Source organism: Notolabrus celidotus, chromosome 19, assembly GCF_009762535.1.
Source record: "Notolabrus celidotus isolate fNotCel1 chromosome 19, fNotCel1.pri, whole genome shotgun sequence".
Classification (NCBI taxonomy): Eukaryota; Metazoa; Chordata; class Actinopteri; order Labriformes; family Labridae; genus Notolabrus; species Notolabrus celidotus.
This window is the reverse complement of record NC_048290.1, coordinates 14,135,117-14,154,873: the sequence shown is the minus strand read 5'-3', so window position 1 is coordinate 14,154,873 and position 19,757 is coordinate 14,135,117. Positions and strand designations below refer to the sequence as shown.

General features: G+C 41.8%; 1 protein-coding gene across 1 annotated transcript in view; it reads left to right on the top strand.

The window, feature by feature from the left end:
• The first annotated feature begins 11,198 nt into the window (after positions 1–11,198).
• whrna (whirlin a) overlaps positions 11,199–19,757 on the top strand; it is a 177,329-nt gene continuing 168,770 nt past the window's right edge. The window contains 1 exon segment of the mRNA XM_034710311.1: positions 11,199–12,759. Coding sequence (XP_034566202.1) covers positions 12,001–12,759 — 759 coding nt within the window. The 5' untranslated portion in view covers positions 11,199–12,000.

Sequence of the window (19,757 nt, the reverse complement as noted above, 5' to 3'; positions counted from 1 at the left end):
AACCAGACAGTGATGGAGGTGCACAGAACAGACTGGATGATGGAGGTGTAGAACACAATCAGCAGCTCCTGGGGCAGGTTGAACTTCCTGAGCTGACGCAGGAAGTACATCCTCTGCTGGGCCTTTTTCCTGATTGTGTCTATGTAGAAGGTCCACCTCAGGTCCCGGGAGATTGTGGATCCCAGGAACCTGAAAGAGTCCACAGGAGACACAGTGCTGTTCAGAATGGTGAGGTGGGGGAGTGAAGGGGGGCTTCTCCTGAAGTCCACTGTCATCTCTACCGCCTTGAGTGGGTTCAGCTCCAGATGGCTCTGACTACACCAGAGAGCCAGCCGTTCCACCTCCTGTCTGTATCAAAGTCAACAAATAAGAGAGAAAGTAAATACACCTGGCTGTGACTGTGTTAAAAGAAATTGCACTTGAGGACCTAAGAGTGATTCTAAATGTAATATTTGGGGTGTTCAAAAAAAAATTTCCACCACTGTATCCTCCCTTTTCAGTCTGCAGGACAAGTGTCCTTGGGCTAGACCTTAAACCCCAGATTGCACCTGGTGGCATAGCCAGCGGTGTGTGATTGTGTGTGAATGACTTTAGTTAGCCCTGATGGGCACTTAACATAGCAGCCCCTGCCACCTCATGACAGTGTGCGAGGATGGGTGAATGCGAAATGTAATGTAAAAGCACTTTCATGATTTACCGGAACAGAAACTGTTCTTTATGTCTCTGTGACTTGTATGATTCTTCTTTTGTTGGATGCTCACTCATCATTTAAAGCCACTGACCTTGTTGAAACATAAAATGCTGTGTGAAGAACTTATATATGTTGTGTGCACACTCGCAGTCAGTGCTGCTTCTCACAGTCTGCAGACAGTCTGCCTTTAAACACCATAAGAGCGTCTCCTCAGGGAAGATTCTTACTAAAAATTGGATACTGAGCAAATTCACACGAGATCTGCCCTCCCTTCTCGGTCTGTTTATAGCTATTTAAACTCTGCTTTATATTGGAGATATTTGTATTCGGGTCAGGAAGGACCGACCCCTTTTTACTCCTCCTCAATCAAAACGCCTGCTCTTTAATTTCAAAAGCACTTTTCTTTAATACCTGCCAAGGACGCGTGTGTCATTCACATCCGCTTATATCTGACCCCAAATGTTATAATTCACTCTTTTAAAACAACATTAATAAAGAGCGACACTGCTTGTAATTCACTAGCCTTAGCTGCATTGTGATTGAGCTCATCAAGGTGACACTTTAACAGGAGGGGGAGTGCAGAAATGTGGAACTGATTAAATTAGTACTGAAAAGAGCATTGATCCCTGAACACAGAGAGAAGAAATGATATGTGGTTGATTTGTTTCTTTATTTTTTATAATCATGTTGATCTAAAGCTTTTCTCTGAGCTTGAATAAGAGGAGGAAAAAAAAGAGAAATTTGTGTGTGTATGTTGATGCAGACGGTAACAATGAAAACTTTGTGAGTGTATTGTGTAGTGTTCAGTTAGATATCATTTAGCTCAGTCAGGGTAATAAACCTTTAATCTTTTTAAAATCCTGGCAGATTTTTCCACTGAAGTGCAGTGACATGAAAGTGTTTGTTTCCTCAGTTAAAGCAGGCTCAGAACACTGACCGTGTTGTTCCAGAGGTGAGGAGAAGCCTTAGGTTTTTGTCCTCTGCTGTTAAACCTGCCCTACGCAATCTAGGGGTCCACGTGGGCAAGGGTCTGAGCCTGGACCAGCATGTGCATAGTTTGGTTCGTTCTTCTTTCTATCACTTAAGAAATATCGCAAAACTCAGACCTTTTGTGTCCACAGCTGAGCTAGAAATGATTATTCACACATTCCTGTCATCTGGGCTGGATTACTGTAACTCTCTTTTCACACGTTTTAGCAATGCTTCCCTGAACCGCCTACAAGTGGTCCAACATGCTGCTGCTAAGACCAAATCATCTAAAAGATCTCATGTTACTTCGATCCTCATATCTTTGCACTGGCTTCCAGTTAAACGTAGAATCCAGTTTAAAACTCTTATTGTGTACAGAGCGCTCAATGGTCAGGCTCCAGTCTACATCAGGGAGCTGCTGAAACCATAGGACTCCAGCAGGACTCTGAGGTCCCCTGATCAGGGTTTATTGGTTGTGCCTCGTACCAGGTTAAAAACTAAAGGTGCTTTCCAGGTTGTTGGTCCTAAACTCTGGAACAATCTCCCTCTGAAGCTGAGAACTGTGGACACTGTTGACAGGTTTATAAAGCACATTTCATCACTTTGTATCACTGCATTGAATAATTGGTCTTCATTATTTGTATTGAATCATGTACGTGGCAGCAGTTCTGTTTGTGTCATTGACAGGTTAAAGTCAAATGAAACACCTCTCCTTCGATTTAAAGCATCAGAGTTGTATTTTAGAGTTAATCAGAGGGAAGAGGGTAATATAGCACGCATCATTAAGGTGAGTCTCCAGCGTGAGCGTTTTAATGGTTCCAGTTTCTCACTTTTACTTCCTGCAGTCTGTCTGCTTTAACACACTGCTCAGCCGTAGCCTGCAGACTTCACACATCCAGGTGAGGGGCAAATCGATACACAGGTTTGTCGTATATCCAGTTCAGTGCTCAGCGTGATGTGGTGATACACTGTTCAAGTGCAGTGATCCTAAATTCAGATACACCACCATGCTAACAGAAGAAAACCCACGTTCTGAGGGGGTCCAGATCTATTCCTTTCTGTGTTACCTGAAGGGTTACAAGAAACTTAAAATGAATCAAAAATATAACCCACAAGGGTTATTCATGTCCTCATCTGAAAGTATATGAACTTGGACCTAAGCTGTCTCTTAGCAACACAGGCAGATTGAATGCTTATAGGTAAGATCGACCACATTGCCACTGCCGGCACTTTCCACAAGAGAAACCTTTGCAGGAACTCAGCGGTTCCTGCTGCAGGGATCAGAGCCTGCTGAGTCAATTTCCAGGGACAATATTTTACAGCTCAAATAAGTACATCTTAATAGTTTGAGGTTTCAGGCTTGCAGCTGAACCCTCAGAAGAAGGCTCAAGGAAAAAGGGTAACGCAAAAAATAAAATTTTTTTCTTTTCATCTTTTCAATACAGTCACAAATCACACAGCTGTGGCAACAAATCTCTTTAAATTTTACATTAACTGAGAGAAAAGAAAGGAGACCCACCCGCCATCCCGCCCAAAACCCACAGACTTGATTGTGTTCATTATTAAAGAGCGTATACTGCAATTACAACGGATTCCCGACTAAACAAAAGCTGCACATCCAAATCTTGGATATCAAGACTATCAAAAAAGGCACAAACAGACAGGTCGCACAAAGAACTCAGCAGAAGCTTTTGTAACTAATCCCAGTAAGGTTTCCAGTGCCCTAAATGTTCAAACTAAACCCCCGAAAAAGTCTATCTACAGGTAAGTCAAGTCCCTGCAGGCACCTCGGATTACAACTCCCATCCCAACTACTGTAGAAGCAAGTGCATTTAATAATCGTAGATGTGTGTGTGACAGACGGGTGTGTATGGAGAATGTGAGGGCACCAGAGGTTTGGTTTGTTTTCAAATGTCTTCAGGTGATTTTGATCTTTGTCATCATTCAGAATCACTGATTTGAATATAACAGCTGATTTCCATTTTAATATTATTAGCATTTTATTTCAGAGCTACTTTTCAAACTGCAGCCTGAAATATTGTTTCTTTATCACACTGATATTTATGCAGAAGAAAGCCAATCATTACCATTTATATATATCTTACTACCCAGCTCTCTTACTTAACATCCAGATGTGTTAAAGCATGGATTACTGTAACCATGTCTTGTGGTCTATTGAAGATACATTTATTTGGTTCAGATGGTGTCAAGCGTGTGTGGTGGCAAGCAGGTGATGAGTACAAAGACAAGTGTGTGATGCCTACAGTCAAGCATGGTGGTGGGAGTGTCATGGTCTGGGTCTGCATGAGTGCTGCCAACACTGGGGAGCTACAGTTCATTGAGGGAACCATGAATGCCAACATGTACTGTGACATACTGAAGCAGAGCATGATCCCCTCCCTTCAGAAACTGGGCCACAGGGCAGTATTCCAACATCATAACAATCCCAAACACACCTCCAAGACAGCCACTGCCTTGCTAAAGAAGCTGAGGGTAAAGGAGATGGAGTGGCGAAGCATGTCTCCAGACCTAAACCCTATAGAGCATCTGTGGGGCATCCTCAAACGGAAGGTGGAGGAGTGCAAGGTCTCTAACATCCATCAGCTCCGTGATGTCGTCATGGAGGAGTGGAAGAGGATTCCAGTGGCAACCTGTGAAGCTCTGGTGAACTCCATGCCCAAGAAAGTTAAGGCAGTGCTGGAAAATAATGGTGGCCACACAAATATTGACACTTTGGGCCCAATTTGGACATTTTCACTTAGGGGTGTACTCACTTTTGTTGCTGGTGGTTTAGACATTAATGGCTGTGTGTTGAGTTATTTTGAGGGGACAGTAAATTAACACTGTTATACAAGCTGTACACTGACTACTTTACAGTGTATCAAAGTGTCATTTCTTCAGTGTTGTCCCATGAAAAGATATGATTAAATATGTGCAGAAATGCGAGGGGTGTTCTCACTTTTGTGAGATACTGTGTATCAGCGAAACACACAAACACATATTCCCAAGAGTCATCCCAGTTACCTTTCAATGTTCCTAGCAATAGGAAATGTGACCGTATGTATGTATGTATGGATGAATGGAATGTGTCTTAGAGAGAATCACTGAATGCATACATAACTCTTTTTTTTTTTTTACAAATCAAACAGCTGAGTTCACAATGGAACAATTACACTTCTATCAGTTCAGCACTCATGAATGTGTAGAAATGTCATTTATATTGTTGGATTTTGATCCACTACAACAAATATCTGTTCAGCTTTCGGCTCTTTTTTTCTCTACACAGCCGAAATGATGATGGAGGTGAGAATGAACCAAAACATGTCAGGTCTGAAGGATGCTAAATGCTCTGAAGAGGAGCTGCAGTGATACACTGTGGGTTTACTATGACCCATATCTCGCGGTTTCACATTTCGCTCAGTCATCTGACCGGCTGCTAATGTAGAAATATTGATTTCTGCAGCTTTAAACATAAGTGGCTTTTGTTTTGAACACCCACCTGTTCAGAAACAATTTATCTTCCATTTGAGGAAAACTGATGACTCTGTTAAGCTTTTAGTCATACGCAGTTAAGCCTATTTAGTGGAGTATTTAAGCCTTGTTAAGCCTTCAAAATGATTACAGCTAACCATGAAACGTGGTAATTTAATCTGGAGTAGGTAGCCTCATTTATAGAGTAAATTCTTTCCTTGGGGGAGGTGTCTCTGTTTTGTTATTAGTTAAGAGTAACTATGAGATATTATCATTCTGTCAGTCTACCTTATTGTACACACAGACACACACAGAGCTGTTATCTCAGTGTAGCAGTTAATTTCACTGTGGTTATCTCTTCATTACCACTTTAATTGTTCTTCCACCATAAGGGGATGCACCTCTGTCCGTCCCTGTGTGGGATTATAGCGCTGGGCATTCAGATGAAAGCTTCTGCAGTTCAAATTGAAAACAGAGATGATAAACAACATAGTTAGCTCTGTGGGTGATCTTCAAGAACCAATAATTGTCTGCAGTGCCTCTCTTCTTTTGTCCCCCGCTCTCTAAACTCCCTCATTTAGTGTCTCTTTCACACAACGGACCGGACTCTCTGCAGCTCGGTCCTCCGTGCTGCTCTGTTTGTTGGTGTCTCTGTTCATTATAAAACTGGACTGTTTGGCTTTTCACTGTTTCCCACCGGTGAACTCCTTTAATTACTGTCATCAATCAAATGCAGAGACACACACTCACACAAACACTCACACAAACACACACACGTACACAGTGTCTCTTTGACCTCCTGCTCAGCCACACATAGTCAGGAGAAATATACCGTCCCAGTGTTTGCTGTATCATTGCTTTGCATCATTGCTAGCAGAGCTGAACACAACCTCTCAAAGTATCCGACGCACAATAACAAGTGAGTGATTGAAAGCCAGGTGAGCTGATTCTTCTGACCCACATAGATTAACTTGACATTTATTGTTTTACTATGGAGGCAGAAATTCCCAAAGAGGGTGACTCAAAGTCTCAACAATATAAACCAAAACTGTAAGTACTGTAGAATTTTATTTTTTGATTTAACCTTTATTTAACCAGGTAGGTCATTAAGAACACATTCTTATTTCCAGTAGTGACCTGGCAAAAGGCACAGCCTTTTGAGGGGTAAAGGATCAGGGATAACAGTAATGAAACAAACACAAGGGTAAAAACATAAAAGACAAGTTAAAGATGACAGGACAGAACAGAGCAAACAACGAACAGCGTCAGCAGGAGTCCAGGATTAAAAGGATTAAAAGCAGGTGCAGGTGTGTTTAAGAGTGTCCATGAGAGAGTTCCTGAAGGCTGGTTTTGAGATGTAGTGGACCATTTTTAAAGTTTCCTGTAAATTGTTCCAGTCTGTGGGCGAAGCAGACTGAAATGATGACTGACCGATGTCTGAATGTGTTTTGGGGATTTTCAGCAGGGTCAGGTCGGCTGAATGTGTGTTGTCAGTGGCAGGTGCAGATTGTAACAGGCTACATAGATATGGAGGTGACAGTCCAAGGAGAGTTTTGTATATGAGCATGTACCAGTGTATTTCACGGCAGGTGTATAAGGATGGCCAGTTTACAGAGGAGTTTAAAGTGCAGTGGTGAGTTCTGAACTGGGCATTTGTGGCGAAACGTATGGCAGAGTGACAGAGAGAGTCCAGCTTTTGCAGAGTAGATTTGGAGGCAGAACGGTAGATGGTGTCACTGTAATCCAACATGGGAAGAACTGTCATTTTAACCAGGGTACAACATTTAAGTTCTGTGCGAAAAGATAGGCTGACTTAAAGCTAGGGTTGGTAATAAGATTTAGATACACTTTTTGTTATACTGGTTAAAATGATCTTTATGTCCCGATGGCAATCAATACATAATGTGTTCTTAAAAAAGAGCGAAGAAAAGTGGCTATCTACAGCCTGAGTAAACCTGGGAAAACACCAACCAATCACCGTTTTTTGGGTGCCAAAATTTTAAACCATTCAAATCCCGTCCTGCTGTTCTACCCGCCTCCTGCGCGTACATTTCCCCAGCGTCTACTCCTAGTCCCCGTCTCCTGCTTCTGCTTCCCCTGACTCTATTTACTGCCCCTCTCGCTCGACCTCGGGCCTGTCCCCTCTGACCTGATGAGGTGCTTTGCTCAGGACTGTAGTCCGGATCAGAGTCTAAAAAGCTCTCACCACGGGGGCTCTGACAAGCAGAAGAATGAATGACATTTAGTAAGTCCTACAGAAAATGTAGATGTATTGTAGCGTCCGTTCGGACGCTGTAGGGATGACGAGCCGATTCGTGAACACGTTGAGTTTTACTAACCGTTCACTGTCGGCCGTGATCACGACAACCAACAAAACAACAATTAATGTTGGAATGAATGAAAAACTTCTCCTCTTGTCTCTCCTCTCTCCAGCTCGCACACTCTACACCTCAGTCTCCTGATGCCTTCACTGACTGTCAACACTGTAGGAATTAAGAACATCTACACTGAACACGTTTAACAAACAGTAGAGCTGTTACAGTATTATATGTGTTATAACTTTTCTCCTGATATCATGTCACCAGTACAACTGTATAATGCTAGAATGACAGTTGTGAGTACTAACAATAGCCATATTTGTTTGTGATTTTAACTTTCACTATGATAATGTTTTGGTGAGGACCAGTTTTGAATCAGTCACCATCATATAGTCGCAAGTCAGCGGCGCTCGTGCATGTGAGCGGGGGGGCGTCGTTTTGGAGGAGCTCCGAGGGGAGGAGGGGAGGTGTTAGACGGAGTCATGAGGAAATGCTACATTCAAATTCATGCTAGTTTTCCAAGACTGCCAACCCCAGCTTTAAAGTTCATCCTTGAAACATGAGCCAGAGAAACTGTTTGACCTTGCAAAAGGTCAAAGACTATTGCAACTAAAAGTCTGAAGACGTGTTTGTTCCTGCTTTTCCAGTGTAATAATTGCAGTACATAAAATGCATTTTTTCACAATTTCGCTCTTACAGATACTTTTCTTCTTTAAGCAACATTAGCTTGAATTGTAAACAAGCACACATGGGTAGCTTTCGCCAAAGAGAGGTAAAGAAAAATTCCTAAAATCAAATATAGTGTAGGCTAATATAGAACTTACACTGTACTCTCACTCCTTTACTCTGAAATGTCAGATAAAGTCTGGCCATGTAGGTTTAACAAACTCATTTGATACAGATCCTGTGAAATCTTTCCTGTTGGACTCACAGGGAATGTAACAGTCTTTCAATAACATATATTAGATCATTTCTATCCATTCATCAATTGTTGGTGGGTCAGATTTCAGTCAGACATTTGCTCACTGTCAGAAGAAATAATGCCTGATTCTTATCATATGTAGTCCCACTACCAAATAAATCTCCACACATGTAGACTGTCACATCAAAAAGGGATGTTCTCTTTAAATACAATATTAATATGCTAATAGACTTCCTGCCAATAAGGCACAATAACTTGGCAACTCCAGAAAGCATGGTAATGTATCATTTATCCCACATGCTCTATTCATGTTTGTTTTTCAGTTAGATTTTAACAAACATGAAGAAACATTTTTTCTCTGAATCTGAAAATAATCCACATTTTAATCGATGATGGGAATAAGAAATAGCTGCTGCCCTCGTTTCTAAAATCAATCACTCCATAAGAGCTGAAATGAGCTCCCACTATTTAGGACAGAGCTTTGAATTCTTATTCATAAGAAGCAGATGGGAAATAAAGAATTGGCATGGGAAATCATTAACTGATAACCAAGTCCTCTGCAACCATGCTCATGCTATCAGATGCTCCAGCTTTTATCTCTGCTGCCTGCGTTGCTGCTCTGCTTACAGCTTTGCTGCGTCACTTTCAGGGAGCAGAGCGCTGACTTCATCTGTGATTTCAGTCCCCTCTGCTTAGACCTCATTTGCTCCTCTGCTTTTCAGCCCATTCTCTATCTTATTGATTCATTTTCAAAGACTATTCATTTTCCAAGTCTGTTTCAATTTTTCCGAGTCTTGCGGTCCATTTTTGAACCTCGTTAATTACTTTGACATTAGTAATTCTATCACACCACACACACTCGGTCACAGTTTCAAATTGAAATGACACAATGGATCTTTTATTGTGTGAGCAGACAGTCCTCAGTTTGCTCAGGTCAGCCTTTTAAATGCTTCAGTTACTGTTTAACAAAGCAGAAGGAACAGCTCAGCTGCTGCAGATTTTAAAGAAGGCTCAGCTGAGAAACTCTGCAAAAATCGCACCGAGCCATTTGTCAACCCAGCAGCCTCAGAGCACAGGGCTTTATTTGAAGTTGATATTGTCAATGTTTTGTACGTGTGATTAATCACTCAGATAACTCGGAGCTCTACTCCACTTCGCTACTTTTTAGTTACAGCTCAGAGGGTTGGAGTAAGAGATAAGGCTTCTGTGGAAACTGCACTAAAAGGTTAGTGTGTAAAAACAAAAAAGCAGAGGGAAATAAATACAACGCACTAAACAGAATCTGTTTAACAAATGATTTTAGATTGCACTGTAAAAGTGTGCTTTTCTAATTAATTATTAAAAGCAACCAATAAACAATTGTTATCACAGTATAGTGAAACCTAATGCAGCAAGTTGAGATACAGAGCAACAAAGAGGCTGAACACAAGTTGAACATGTTGAGGTTCATTGTATTTTTGATCCCTACAAACATTTTTAAAGAGTTCAGCGTTGCAGTGAGATAAATGTCAGCTTCCAAATAACATTGTTTTGGTCATCGTTGAATTAAACCCATTTTAAAGTATTTCTTTATATGCATGTAATTTAATTACACACCTTAAATTATTCTCAAAGGATATTAAAGTTTCCTACACTCAGTGGTGGAAGATTATCAGCCAGTGGAACTATGTTGTGCCAATCTGCGGTGATTTAGTCATACACAAGTCAGATTGGGTCTGGAGTGTATCGTAGCTGAGAGATGTTAGAGATAAGACCAGCCAGGGGCACGTCCAAAGTGGTGGCCAGGGTTGGCACTCCCCCTCTCCCCTCCTTGAAATCTGATTGGCCACCCCTGGTGTCACCCCAGTGTGCTGAACTACGATAGGCTATTTGACTTGTCTTGGTTTCGACTTATTTTAAACTCTATTGGTGTTGCAAGAGGTTGTCTTTGCTGTCTTTGCAGTGCAAAGTAGCACATATTCCTTTGTTAGTGGCCTAATTTGTAAGATTGGATAATCAATCAATCAATCAATCAATCAATCAATCAATCAATCTTTATTTGTATAGCGCCAAATCACAACAAACGTTATCTCAAGACGCTTTTACAAACATATGAGGTCTAGACCACTCTATGTCAAATTATGAACAGAGACCCAACACCAAGACAGGATCAGACTCAGTCTGACCTCACCTTAATCCATCATGAGCATTGCACCCCGCAATATTTAGCTAGTTACAGTGGCGATGACATCTGTCTTTTGAGTCATCAAATGAATATGTTGAGAAGGTATCACAACTCTGTTTTGTTTCTTTTCAAATTTAAATGATGATACACAGGAATATAAAAATGTTTGATGCTTCAGTGATAGTAGTTAGTGAAGACAGGGAGGGCAAATGTTATTGATGTATGTGTGCACATGGTTGTTTTTGAATGATAGATCTGTTTTTCATCAAGCCACCTTAATATATAATTGTTAATCTACTTCCTAATTTGCCTATCAAATATATACAATACAGTTGTAGAGCTATTGTGCATGATCATTTCCAAAGCTCAGGTCTTCCTATATAATCAAAGTAGATGTTAGAGAAACTTGACAGCAGAGCCAATTTTAGAAAATGAATTAAAAAAATGTATTTGTATTGTGTAACATGTGAGCTTTAAGATATGTGAGACTTTAAGGAACAATTTAAACTTGCAAGCTGCACAGCAGAATTCAGGCCACCATAATGTGTAATCAAACTCCTGTTCAGTTATTTATTGGTGGAGAAAGTGCCACTGGCAGCTCAGAGCGCGTGTTGGTGGTTGGCTGCACGTCTCTGCGTCACTTCCTGATGGAGGAGGGTCAGAGAGGAGCGACAGTCTGCAGCAGGTCTGAGCACTGTCGCTGTAGTAACGTCTGAAGCGCAGACACAGAGCAGGAGCTCCACTCTGATACTGGACGGATATCAAGAAAGGAGACTAATAAACAGAAAGAGGGCTGGAGGAACGCTGCTCGGTGCGTGGAGGGATTTTTTTATGGACTTTTTGTCGTTTGGAACTAAAACCGAGACCTGAGCGGGATATAGGAACTCAACGGGACACTGAGCAGGAGCACAGAAATAACTTTAGAGCTTCTTTTACCTGGACGAGGAATTCTCTTTTCCTTCTGCGTGGACTGGACCGCAGAGGACAAAGTCTGTGACGCTCTGAGTTCTGGTGTTTTATTCCGGAGCTGCTGTGCGTGTTGGCGCTGAGACACCAGAGACGCGTCGGCTCGGCGGCCACCTGACCTCCTGGAGAATAAGAGCGCAGCTAATGACACGCAGGCTGAGAGCTTTACTGGATCATTATTGAGCTCCGTGACGAGTTTCCACGAGGCTGTTGAATGTCCTGACGCAGCATTGCGCGCTTGAAGTTACCAGAATCCAATTACTCATATCTAAATTGCGGTAAGTGTTAATTAATTTGTGTCAAGTGTGAAATTAAATTAGTTTGACTCTATTGATATCGTATTAAGTGGATATACAGTCTGAGTCAGACATCATGGATAGAACCAGAGTCCCCCCCCGGTCGTGATGCCAGGCGCCGGTCTCATCCCGAGCAGCCTGCCCGTGATGTCTGCTCTTTAACCCGCCCCAGTGTGGCGCCGTGTCCCGGTCACACCGCCAGGATGAGCAGCACCGACCTGGAGCGCATGTCCCTCAGCTCCTCGGCCAACTCGGTGGCCTCCAGCGCGCGGACTCTGTCGGCCAACGTGAAGAAACTGCACAACGCTCTCAACCTCCTGCTGAACGACTTCGAGAGGGAGCAGTTCATCCACTGCCTCAACGTCTACCACTCCAAACGGAACGTGTACGACCTGGTCCAGACTCTCAACGTCATCCTCAACGCGCCCAGCAAGAGGCAACTTCTGCCCATGCTACGGCTGGTCATCCCGCGCTCGGACCAGCTCCTCTTCGAGCAGTACACCTCGGAGGGCCTCTACTTAAAGTCGGATTCAGCTGCAAGCAATGGCAATGCGGAGCCCCCAGCGGGTGAGTTCCCCAGCGCCAGCCCGACTCCTCCAGGGCATTTCTCCCCAAACAACCCGCCTGAGTACCAGGTGGCGCTGCGGGGCTCTCCGGACAGCTTCAGCACCAGCAGTGAGGGGACCGGTCCTCTGGGGGCCGCTCCTCTGGTGCCTCTACTGGGGAGAAACTTTATCCACGAGCCGCCGGGAGAGATCCGACAGGTCACCATGAAGCGGCACAAGAGCAACGAGGGCCTGGGCTTCAGTATCCGCGGGGGCTCGGAGCACGGGGTCGGGATCTATGTGTCCCTGGTGGAACCGGGGAGCCTGGCGGAGAAAGAGGGGCTCCGGATCGGGGACCAGATCATGAAAGTGAACGACAAAGTCTTCGACAAAGTCACTCATGCTGACGCTGTGAAGGTAAGTTTCTGTTGTTGAAACATCAAACCTGCACAGAGCATATTTATACTGTCACACCAGGATCCCAAATCAACATGGGGATCTGACACAGCTGTGGAAATGACTGAACATACAACCTGTTGTGTTTGAAATCATCTGCTGCACATCATTTAGTTTTGTTTGGCTTTGGTGTCTATAATTGATCTCTTGAAGCTTGCTTGGTATTTTTGTCTAGAGGCAACTGTGACGACGAGTTTAGCAATGTTTGGCATCGATAGGTAGAATGATTAATCGATCAAAAGAAGGTTAAATGTCAGAAATAGTTTTTCTTACTTGACTCTGTTCTCATTGTAGCTTCTTAAGTGAAGTATTTTGCGGCTTTGTCATTTTATAAATGAACAGTCTGAAGGTTGTGAACTGCCTGTTTTATAAATTAAGCAATTTAAAGACTGAGACGAATGTTTGGATTACAAAGATAATAATTTGCTGCAGCCCCAGTTATAACAGAAGTGTGCACACTAAACTCTGCAGTAGAAAGCATGCATGTAAATAGACACCTTCAAAGCAGCTGGCACATAGGGGGTGCGTGTGTAGTGTGGGTGGAGCTATAGGCATTGGCCTCAGTGCTCACATGCTCCACACTCAGAATTAAGACTGTGCTCATAGTGCATTATTGTTAATGCAGCAGAGTGTAAAGAAAGCCTATTAGCAAATGGGGTGATAAAAGAGCATGTCTGATTTGTGCACAGTGAGGATTGATTTAGAGGAAACCTTGTTCAGGCCTTGGCTTTTATGAGCTCTCTGAGCTGTCCATGGTGCTGAAAATACATCAGTGTTTCATCTCTGTTTCAAAACTGCTCTCTGTTTGTTTTTCTCTCAATGTTACACAACATTTTTTTCAGATCGATTCTATGATTGCACTCGTTCTCGCTCTTTGGGTCTAACATAACAAGGATTCATATTGTAGTTCTGTGACAAGGTTCAAGTTAGCTTTAAAGTGTCTTTAAAATCACAGTCATACTCAATGCTCTTGCTCCTCATATGTTGCTTTTACACACAATTTTATATTTTAACAAGCTATTCCTGTAAAATAATCTTAAATCAATATGGTTCATTATCTGGACAGTACCTGGCTTTTTATCTGATAATGTCAGTATTAAATAAAGTGCAGTATTCTTATGATGCCCTCTTGGTTAAGTCTCTCCTGGAAAACAGAATTTTAAAAGTTATTTTGGGTGAGTTTTTTTCATCCTTATTTGATAGGACAGATGCAGCAATGGGTCATGGCAGGGGATTGAACCAGGGACTGCTGCAACAAGGACTTTAGCCTTTGAATCTGAGGTGAACACCTAAAACTGTGAGGCCAGCTGGCGTCCCAGGAAAAACAGTTTTTATCATTCCAATAAAACAAATAAATAGAAGAGAACAAAATTTGATTACCATGTACTCAGGCAGCTCCATCTCTCTCTTACATCTGCTAGTTTTAGAAAAAAAAGGCGACTCCGCACTCTTTGGATGGAGAGAAATAGTCAGAAAAGTGAAAGGTTTCTTTGCCTGTTTAATCAAAGTAAATGTATGTCTTTAGTTTGAAAGGTAACCACTTTGTTCCCACTGACAGCTGTAGCTTATAGCTCATATTAAGTCCTTTCTAACCCTCACTGATCTCAAAAAAAGTCGTCCTGGCTTTTATCTCTTCTCATGGGGATTTTTGTAATTCACTTGATGCTGGGCTCAGCCATTCGGGAGACATCTACCTTTAAAAAAAAATCTAAATCCTGCACCTGCAGGCTTTTAAGTAATGCAAAAGGATCAGAACATGTTCTCCTGATTTGCCTTCATCCCCTCATTGCCTGTTGTATAATGCATAGTAGGTTTTACCAGGTCAAGGTTCCTGGTACAGTAATAGGGAGGTATATTATATTTATGTCCTGCAGTACAGGTTCAGTGTGCATCCTTAGTCCAGTCCCACTTTTTACTTTCTGATGTTATCTTTGTATGCTAAGCTGTTGTTTTTTTGGCTAAAACATGAAAGGAACTTTAAGTGCTTCATCTGTCTTGTCTCAGAGGAAGATTTATAACCCGAGGATGCATGTTGGAGTAGTTTTATATTGGTGACTTGTTTAAATCTTCTCTTTTAGACTAAATTCCTCACATGACTGCAGCAGAGAGTCTCCGGACCTCTGACTGAATGTGATCTCCTGCTGCGTCTGAGGGAATACGAATGACAGAATTAATCGTCCATGATTTTTCCAATCAATTTCCTTCACATATAACGCTGTCTCTCATCTGCAGAGTAAAGGCTATTGATTGCTGTACTGTAAATGAACAACTGGAGAGTTTTGTTTCTTTAAGACAGGGAGTCATTTCTTATAAGAGTGGTAGGCTTAGTTTTAACACTAATATGGAGTGAAAGCAAAGGTGGATACAACATGCAGCTTGTGTGTGTGTCTTTTCCTTTCTTCTCTTTATCTTCTCTTGTGTCAGAGCCAGCAAGTCCTCATTCCACAATTATTCTGCCACTTATTCTACTTTGAACACAGCCATAATGGCCTTTGTGTGGTTCTAAGCTATGCCCACTAGTTATACTGCTTCCACTGCTGCTCAGCTGTTATCAGCCTGACATGGCAGGCAGGCAGCCAACAGTAAAGAAAGCCTGTCTGAGATAAAATCCCTCCTGAGGTCATTAATGGTAGCGTCTGTTATTTTTGTACCTTCTCAGTTTAGTCTAAATGTTATTATGGGCTTTTCAAACTGTAATCACTTTAACCTTTTTAAGTTCACCAGGCGGGGTGAGTCCCTCATCACAGACGTACTTTGTGTGGCCAAACATTTACAAACCAGCAGGATCCAATTTTGTTTTCTTCCTTTTCTGAGAAGGAAAATTATGTCTGTTGTGTTTCTGTTTGATATAAAGCTTCTGAGGTTTTCTTACTTTAACTCGGTGTGGTGAATTACCCTTCAGCGATTCTGACAAAAGCAGAACACATGATGCTGTCTGTAGTTTGAAAAGTCTTGACGGACAGAGTTAATTGATGTGGGAACCCAAGATTTAAAAAAAATCTTGAAAGACTTATTTGTAGTATGTTGTCCACGTGCGCTGTATTTGATGTTGTCCCATATAAATAGACACAAGAGCCCTTGTACTGGTTGTAGTAAATACATTCACAGGACAACAACAGAGGGATGCTGAACATTGACTCATTATTTGACCCAAATCATCATCTTTTATTAACCCTTACTTAACTCAAGAAACTCACAATACTTTTAACAATCTGATGCTTTATTGTTTTATATTTTGCCTGTATTATACTAAGACTATACCCACTGAAGCACCAAATATCAGTAGAAAAGGAGGCATTGCAAAGACAGCAGCATGAAATGTCTCACATAAAACATGCTACAAGAAGTAAAAATATCATCAGTCAATAAATGAACTGCAGTCAGCAACAAGACATGTTCATAATCAGGTAAAAGGATCCTAAACTCTTGAGTTAAACTGTACAAGATAAAACAAATGCTGCAGTTTAAGGTAAGAGCGGGAGTTGCTAGGTGACTCACGATACGATACAATTAAATGAAATTTGAAATGTGTGCTATTTGAAGTGTTTTTTTTAAAAATGAGAATAGGGCCAGCAAACACATATTTCTTATCACTATGAATTCAGGTGCATTTATTTGTGACCAATATTTTGTTATGTCCTTTGGCATAGTTATTGACCTAACAGTCGTTTATTTCTTAGAAATCTTTGAGATGAATACTTCAACAGTGATGAATACAGATAATCAATTTTCGCCATGTTATACAAGCATGTTTCACCTCAGGCAGTTGTAGACAGACCATTGAACTGCTAATTGACCTTAAAAGCATGTACTCCTAGTTTGAAGAGTGTAAATGCCAAATGTAAGCCAGTGAATCAGTATTACCCAGTACTTCATCAAAACAAAGCACAACAATGTGAATCCTCATCGTGTTTCAGCGCTTAATTTTTGAATGTTTGCTTTTGTATACATTTGATTTCCTTCATGGTGTGTTCTCTCACATTAACCCTTCTTTAATTGTAAAAGTCAAAGACATTGTTAGCTTCAGGGCATATCTGGAAACAGCTCAGTGACTTTCAGCTCCTGGCACTTTTGACAGATGAAATGTCACCTTTGAATATGCCGCCGTCTGGACACTCTTTTGATGAATCTCGTTGTGACAGCAATCACATCTGATCCAGTCTCCTCACCTCCATCTGAACTTTACTCCAGCAGAATCTCCAATTCAGAATCTGGTTTGTTCAGTGTCAGCACTCTCATTACCCGTTTTTAGCACATTAGGCTACTTTTTGTGCAAATAAGCTCTGATGAACCTGCAGCATATCTGTCCCTTTAAAAAAACATCAGACAGTAAAAGTTTGATCAGGATGAAAGAAGAACATTTAGCAGCTAAATAAATATCTTAATGAGGAGTCACTTGAGAGCAAATCATAGAGGAAATTTAATTTTTATTTATCAGATGAGCAGAAAAATGACCAAAAATGAATGATAATGTTGATCCATCTCTGCGGGAGGTGAACATAAAGGTTGTAACAACCTTTATTTATAGAGTGCTTTTCAAAATCCAACATACAAAGAGTCTGAGAAACACAGGAAAATAAAACAGACAGGTTATAAAATGTGCAGATTTTAAAAGAAATTAGATATCAGGACAGTTTGGGGACAGATTAGGAGATAACTTCTTAAGAGACGTATAATTAAGTTACTTTTTTTTTTTTTAATAATCAAGTAAAATGGGAAAAGTAAAGGTTTACTCTGGGCATTTATCTGACAGCGATACAAAGCAGGAGCCTGGAAGTGACTCAGACTGTGATAAGAACTCAGTCGTAAGAGTACTTACCCTAACCTGTGAGACACCAGGGCGCCCCATGGAAGGCTTTTTCCTTTCCCGTTACGCACACACACCAAAAATGAATCACTAATCCTTCACAAACAGAAGGTTTGTTTAAATAAGTCTCTGCAACGTATTCTGTTCCTGGCATATTACTCATTCACAATGTTTTCCCTCCGCTGCATACCTCTACTTAAGCTTAATCCGCTCCACTTTAGCAAACCTGTGTTTCCTGATGAGTTCAGGGATGGTCGCTGAAAGCAGCAGATTGTTGTTTGGCTCAGGGGACCCATCAAGGGCTTACAGCTGTATGTCTTTCTGTCTCTGACTCTCTCCTCTTCCTAAGAGCCTGCCTTGGCCTCAGTCCCTAGAGTCACTGCCAAGGTTAGCTTCCCAGTCAGCATTTAGAGTTATCTTTTACTTGTGCTGGACAGTCAGGAGATGTGATGGGATGGCGATAGGGACATAAATCTTGTTGTTTCGGAGCCAGAGCCACAGCAGCAACAAAAACAAGCAGTTTTCACTTTCCATCTGCCTCACACTGCTGCTCTCACTGAATTCTTACTTTAATTGGTTTCAAGGCAGAGAAGCAAAGGCACAATGATTGTGTAGGGGACACTTAAGGACAAACACCTAGAGAGAACAGGAGGAGGACAAGAAAGTTTGGGATGACCTTGTTAGCGAACATCCTTGTCTTCCTCTTGTCTTGATTTGCTCTTAAGATTTACTTCAATAATCCAATAAAAAAAGTGCAGTTTTGTGTTTTGGGGGCAGCTTATCCAATGAGAACCCTGCATCCGGACCAGACGGAGGGAGGATTAAAAAGCAAATGAAGTCCTGACTGGTCTAAATTCACTGGGTTGACACCTGGGATGCTGCCAGGCACATTGACATGCAAAGACCTGGCCACAAGTCATTGAAATGGGTGCTGATTGTCCTGGAGCACCTCTGCAGCCTAATAGTTGCAGTGCTGATTAGATGGTGGCAGGCAGATAGAAATCTCATTAAACTTGACGAAGGTATTAATTGATTCGTTGCTTGGAGCTGATTCTGCAGTCCTGAAGGAAGTTTGTATTGCTCCATGTTTTCAACACCAAGACCTGCACAGCATTGTTTACTGTAGGAAGTTTGCTGAAAGAAAAATCTCTAATGTTTCTATCAAAAGTTGTTTTTAAATGAAATAAGAAGTGTTACTTGCTACTAGGGATGGGTACCTTTCACATTTGAACCGATACGGTACCGATATCCGGTACCTGGGAATCGGTACCGGTACTCAACGGTACCAATTTTCAGTACTTTTGTGTTTATGTGGTAATAAATGTTAATTTAAAAAAAAAATGAAATCTCAAATTTCTTTAATTTAACATATTTATTTAATTTAACATGAAATTAACAGAAACATGATTATATAGGTGATTAGATATATAAGCTGACACGTGCTCGTGGCGTCTAATTGATCTTTCGGGAGTTTATCAATGAACACATATGAATGCCTGCCGACGGGGAAAAGTCAGTTCTCCGTCTCTTTATAATAACAGGACACACAAGTTACTTGTTTGGCATTCACACACACAGGAACGGTTATAAACAGGGCAGGAAATCAGAGCGAGAGGGTCAGTCTCAACCATAGACCGTATAAAATAAACTTAATCTGCCTCGTGGTGAGTGCGCGTGCCCGTCAGCTGCAGGCTCCATTTGGCGCGCTCCCGTGCAGATGCAGAGAGCAGAGAGCAGAGACGTCCACCTGATCAGCCTCTGACTTTATTACAGGGCGAAAGCTGCATTCAGGTACCGAAACATGGTACCGTTTGATTTTACGTGAATCGGTACTCGGTAGTACCGACGGAATTCGGTCGGTACCTATAAAAGTACCGAATTCGGTACCCATCCCTACTTGGTACTTTATTTTCACTTTATGCAGCCCCTACGTTGGTATTCTTGGTTCCATGCGTAATTCTTTTGATCCTTGATGTCACAGAATCCCAAAACACGCAAAAAAACATCTCAGGTGTGAGGCTCAGGAGGTGGCAGGTTGTCACAAAAACAGACGACTCCATCACTGACTCCTCCAGCCTGCATGTCAGAGTTTCAGGGAGGGAAAGTGAGCCTCAAGTTGCTCCCAAAGGCTGTGCTACTGCTTTTTTAATGT